The sequence below is a fragment of the Corvus cornix genome, unplaced genomic scaffold, assembly GCF_000738735.6.
Source record: "Corvus cornix cornix isolate S_Up_H32 unplaced genomic scaffold, ASM73873v5 scaffold15, whole genome shotgun sequence".
In the NCBI taxonomy this organism is placed as follows: Eukaryota; Metazoa; Chordata; class Aves; order Passeriformes; family Corvidae; genus Corvus; species Corvus cornix.
Genome location: NW_024108683.1, coordinates 66,281 through 71,958, shown reverse-complemented (window position 1 = coordinate 71,958; position 5,678 = coordinate 66,281). Strand labels below are relative to the sequence as shown.

The 5,678-nt window shown below is 58.0% G+C and overlaps 1 protein-coding gene across 1 annotated transcript; it reads right to left on the bottom strand.

Annotated features, from left to right (window-relative positions):
• Nucleotides 1-1,989: 1,989 nt before the first annotated feature.
• LOC104685312 (olfactory receptor 14J1-like) lies at nucleotides 1,990-2,666 on the bottom strand. Its single transcript, XM_039572477.1, has one exon. The coding sequence runs from the start codon at nucleotides 2,628-2,630 to the stop codon at nucleotides 2,043-2,045; it is 588 nt and encodes a 195-aa protein (XP_039428411.1). The 5' UTR covers nucleotides 2,631-2,666; the 3' UTR covers nucleotides 1,990-2,042.
• Between the last annotated feature and the right edge of the window lie 3,012 nt (nucleotides 2,667-5,678).

The following is a 5,678-nucleotide window of genomic DNA, read 5'->3' as shown; positions in this document are numbered from 1 at the left end:
ACCCCTGTCAGCCTCCTCAGGGAGGGGAGATGGAGAAGCAAAGTGCAGCCCCTCAAAGGAAAGTTCCTTCTGTGGGGCATCCAGAGGCAGTGCCAGAGCCCAGGGGACACAGCCCTGGGTGCCTCTGGCCCTGCCAGCCCTGCCCAGCCCTTGGCCATCTCTCCTGCAGGCTGTGTCCCCTGTCCGTGCTGCTCCTCTGCCCTGGCCGGCTGCACATGCCCATCTCGCTGTCCCCCTAGCATTTCTCACCCCAGCATTTCTGTGCCCTCCCTGGGGTCCTTGCCCCCAGCGCTGCCGGCTCCTGGCACACAGAGCCGTGGCATGGTCCAGTCTCACACTGGGAGACCTTGTGCACCAACATTCTACCCTTGGAGGGACTTTTCTTCTTCCTCACCTCCAGCCTGAACCTTCCAAGCTGCGCTTTGGGGAGGTTTCCTTCTCTTCCCATTCCCAAGAATCCTCTGAAACCACCCTTGAAGCAGCTGCAGGATGAGCCCTGGGCCTCCTCTTCAGAAGGTCCAGCAGCCCCTGTCCCTCAGCTTCTCCACACGGGCCCCAAAGCCCATCCTGTCAGTCCTGCAGAGCCTCTCCAGCTCCTCCTCCCTGCCCCACAACAGGGAGCCCCACAGCCAGACACAGCAGCCCAGATGTGCCCCCCTGGCCTCTGGTGCCTCTGGCAAGGGAACAGCTCGAGGCACTGCAGGGCCCTGCAGACAATTCCTGCAGCACTTGTAGGATGATCCTGCTCCCCAAGGGACGTTCCCGTGGTGCCAAGGCAGCAACTGCAATGGGGAGTGGGGCCAGAGAGGAAAGGGCAAACAGGGCTGGGCTGTTTGCAGGGGAGGGGACAGGGATGGGCAAGAGCAAGAAATGTGGAGCAGGAGAGAGGAAAGAAAGCAAAGGTGAAGCAGAGGAAATGCTCAGGGCTGCTTGGGGGTGGCTGCCAGGCAGCCCTGGCTCTGAGCAACAACGTCTGCAGTGGGACAGGAAACTCAGAGCTGATGGGAACAAACTTTCTGGCTGACTTGAGAGGCCCCGACAAAGCTGAGTGGTTTCCCTGCCGTCCCCCAGCCCTTGCTGGCCCCCAGGGGCTGATGGCATTTGTGCTCACTCAGGTTCATCTCCCCACAGCAACAGCGTGGGGTGCTCACGCCTGGGCTGTGCAGTGCAAACAGGGGCTCCTGAGCCAGTCGTGCCGTGTGTGTGCCTGCAAGGATCCAGCCCCTCTCGGAGCTGGGGAGAGGCCAGGGCTGCAGAGGGGGGATGTTGCTGGCAGCTGCATGAGGCCGCTCTGGGACGCTGCCCTGGGGTGTCCAGCGCAGGGGGGATGGATCAGCCCCTGCTCTGCTGCTCCTTCCCGGCTCCCCCAGGGACCCTGCAGAGCACCAGCCATGCTGGTTGCCCCCACCCTGCCCACGGCCACCCTGGGGCTGCTCACGGGGGTTTTCTCTGCTGAGCACTGGCCTGGGCTGCTCTTGAGAGAGCCTGGGCAAGGAGCCTGCAGCCCCCAGGCCCTGCCCTGAGGCGTCAGCGCTGCCCCAGCAGTGCCCATGGCCTGTCCCTGCTGCAGCCCCGGCACTGCCAGCCCAGGGCTGGGAGCGAGCCCCAGAGCACTCAGGCCCTGCAGCAACACGAGGGCCAGGAGGGCAGCGGGGCAGTGGCACGGGAGCAGCACTGGCAGCACCAAGGGCTGCTGCTCCTGGCCACAGCTGCTGTGCCCCCCTGATCTGCCCCCAGCTCTGCACACAGACATTGCTGCTGCAGCTCCACACAAGGCAACTAAAGGGGCATCTCTGCTGGAAACTTTGCTGGCAGATCCTTGAGTTCATTTAAAGGCACCGAGAGCACAGCTCCTCATTGACACAGGCTGGGGCCACAGCCAAGGTGGAGAGAAACAAAATGAGAAACGGAAGAAAGATTGCCCTTGCTTTGTGGACATCAATAAATAAGCAAAGACAGAAAAAATAACCCCAGAACCAAACCAACAAGAACGATCACAGACGAGTTTTATTACAAGTGATTTGCAAAAATTGGCCAGCAGTTTAATGTTTCTTAAATCGTCCAGCGATCAGTGTCCACACTGCAGCCTTGAGCTCCTGGTTCCTCAGGCTGTAGATGAGGGGGTTCAGGGCTGGAGGCAGCACCGAGTACAGAAGTGACAGGGCCAGATCCAGGGATGGGGAGGAGATGGAGGGGGGCTTCAGGTAGGCAAAAAAGGCAGTGCTGAGGAACAGGGAGAGCACGGCCAGGTGAGGGAGGCACGTGGAAAAGGCTTTGTGCCATCCCTGCTCAGAGGGGATCCTCAGCACGGCCCTGAAGATCTGCACATAGGAGAAAACCATGAACACAAAACAGCCAAAGGCTAAACAGACACTAACAGCAAGAAGCCCAAGTTCCCTGAGGTTGGAGTGTGAGCAGGAGAGCTTGAGGATGTGTGGGATTTCACAGAAGAACTGGCCCAGGGCATTGCCCTGGCACAGGGGCAGGGAAAATGTATTGGCCGTGTGCAGCAGAGCATTGAGAAAGGCACTGGCCCAGGCAGCTGCTGCCATGTGGGCACAAGCTCTGCTGCCCAGGAGGGTCCCGTAGTGCAGGGCTTTGCAGATGGACACGTAGCGGTCGTAGCACATGACGGTGAGGAGACAATACTCTGTTCCAAGTAGGAAGGTAAGAAGAAAGACCTGAGCAGCACATGCTGAGTAGGAGATGTGCCTGGTGCCCCAGAGGGAATTGTGCATGGCTTTGGGGACAGTGGTGTGTGGTGGCCAGTGAACATACATTACAAGGGACAGAGAGTTCTCATTAAGATGGGTCCCTAGTACCATAGGAGCCACTTTATGTTGGGGTGACCAAGGGGGCTTCTCCCAGGATGCTTGTTCTGTTATGTTAATCTACCCCAGTTTGAATTCCCCGGTTGTCTGTTAGCCTCTACTCCTCGTCACTCCCCCAGAGTTCCCCACTGGTCCCCGTTCGCTAGTCCTGCCTTTTCCCTGCCCCCAGACAAAACCATGAGCTTTGGGACCATGTTCATATTTGCCCCTGCAACCTCAATGGTGTTGAAGCAATAAATGCTCCTGCCGGAATGCACGCAAATGCCCTTCTCGACTGTTTGCTACCGACCATAATACTGAACCCACCCGTCTGTCTGCGGGTACACGCGGGACCCCACGGAGCCAGGCAGGGATGGTATTAAATGGCGCATCAATGTGGACGGCCTGGGACCATCCCCAAGAGCGTCTCCAGTACTTCCTGGATTTAAGTCACATCTGAGCAGCCATAGCCCCAAAGAAACCTCCGAGTTCTATCAGGGGCTCGGCAGGGGAGACCAACAACCTTCTAGGGAAAGAGAAGACTGGTCTAAAGTCGGTGGGCCAACCTTGAGACTTTTATTTGACACTCTAAGATAATATGGGTCACTTTTGTATCCTTTTTTGTAAATTGCCTTTTATCTCTAAGGTTGGGAAGAGAGAGAGATAAGGGCAGAGTTTTCCCATCTCCTGTGAGAAGCCTTTCTCCCAGTTCTAAGAGTCCTTGTTTGGGAAAATTTTCATTATACCAGGGAAGGTTTAAAACATTTTGTTCAGTGGTTGTTCAAGCAGTGGTTAGTTGAGTATTTAAAACACTTTGTGCAATGGTTGTTTATGTCTGGAAAAGGTTATTTGCTTTGCAAGGTAGCAAAAGCTGTTGATAGTCTTGTGAAACAGTTGGGAATAGTTAACCCCAGTTTAAAAAACCCTTTACCGCTTTCCTCTCCCTGCATCCCTGATCCCTCTGCCCTGCTTTAAGGGAAACCAGGAGATGGATTCTGCCAGAGTGCACAGGTCTGCTACCGTCTGCCTGCTCTCTCCCTGTCTCCTTTGTTCCCTGCCCACGGTGGTGCTGGCCAGGCCACCCCGGGTTCTACCCCAAACCCCTTCCCTGTACCCACCCGATTTTTTCCACTATAAATTTGCTCCAAGATCGGAGTGGCAGCAGAATCAGTCCTGCAATCCCAGCTGCTACCTTTATTTTTAATTCTCCTGCTTCCACTCCCCTCAGACAAAATGGCGAACGCCACGTGGAAGCCCCGGTGAGAGTGGCGGGCTCTTCGCCCGCGCGCAGTCCCCCTCCCCGACCTGCTCCCGCTTATGGTACCGCGCGCGGTCCCTCTTCCGTCCCTGGCCCTTCCCACGTGTCGATACGTGTTGCGTCGGGCCCTTCTCCCTCCACCAAGAATCCTTCCCACCTGTGCACCCTGCCTCTCATGCCTGTGTCCCTGTGCCCTCCATCGGTAGTCCTGCCCGTGAAAACCAACCCACCTCACATTCCCACGTGGCTGAGACCGAGAGTGGGGGTGGTAGCAGCCGGGGAGACTCCGGGACGCTCGGGGACAGCAGCACCTCCACGTGCGCTGCCCTGGTCTCCTTCCCTTCGCTGCCCAGCCTTAGTGAGGCTGCGGCTGTGTGCACTAGAGGGCAAGGCGCTGCGAAAGCTGCTGAACACAGCACCTGCACCCACTTCGTGAGGGGAGGTTGCGAAGCGTTCGCGCCCGCCTGCTCCAGGCCCTGTGCCGGACCGGCACTCCCGCTGGGCTCAGCCTGCCCCTCAGCATTGGCTCTGTGCCCCAGCCGAGCTGGCTTCGGGCCCCAGTAGCCCCAGCAGAAGCCGTGATGAAGCAGCAGTGACCCGCCTGCAAAGCCCACGGGGCTGCCCCGGCGCCATGACCCCGGCAGGTTCCTACTACGGCTTGAGAAGCCCCGAGCCGAAAAAGCGGCATTTGGAGACTCCCTGAGAGGCTTGAGACAGCCTGATGATACTAGAGACAGAGGGGATCTAGTGCCTTTCAAACACAGACTGAAGAAACTGTGGCAGCTTAGACAGGGTGCAAGCCCAGCCACTTTTCTCCCCCATCACCGCTGCCGCCAAGCCCGCCCACGACCCGCGCCCGGCTCATGCGTGGCTGCCTCCCCCCACCGAGGGGGGCACGCCCAAGCCAGCCATGCTGCTAGCCCAGGACCGAGCCCTGCGTGGCCGCTTGTGGCGGCTCGCCCTGGCCGCCCACGTGCCGTGGGAGTTGAAGAGACAGTTTGTTGTTGTTTCCCCCGCTGTAACAGCGGGCTGGAGGCAGCTCCTGTGAGAACGCTCTGCCCCAGCTCACCCCGGCCGTTCCTTCGCTGCTTCGGCACTGCGGAGCCGCGCCTTCTCCCCTCTGCAGCTGCTCTGCGAATGCCCTGAGGCTGCCAAGTCGCCACAGCTGCCGCTCTGCTCCCCCAGCTGTGAGAATCCCGCCTGCATGGTGCCTTTCACCTCAGCCCCAGCCCTGCCAGCAAATTCCACCCCCGTGCTGCATGAGAAGCAGAACAAGAGGGGGGATAGCAGGAGCCAGGCTGCAGAATTTTCCCAAGGAGCTGTGAGAACATCGTAAAGGAAGCAGTGGACCTGACCAGCTCCCAACTACAGCTAGAGTATGCAGAACAGCAGCCAAAGAAACAGAACAGTGACTTCTCACATTCTGATGCTGAGTGTAAAGATCAAAAGACTGGAGTGAAGAAGTCAAAGATCACAGATGATACCTGGAAACTGCCTGTTGGGGGTTTAAGAGATCTAGGTTTTTTTCTGTTAAAGGAGTTTTCCCCCATTCTAAGATGATAAATCGCCGGGTGCTTAGGAGAAGACAAAGGGGCCTGGCCACTTCTTTT

Excerpts from the sequence above, each read along its gene's own strand:
- LOC104685312 (XM_039572477.1), bottom strand. The coding sequence starts at position 2,630 with ATGTGCTACGACCGCTACGTGTCCATCTGCAAAGCCCTGCACTACGGG.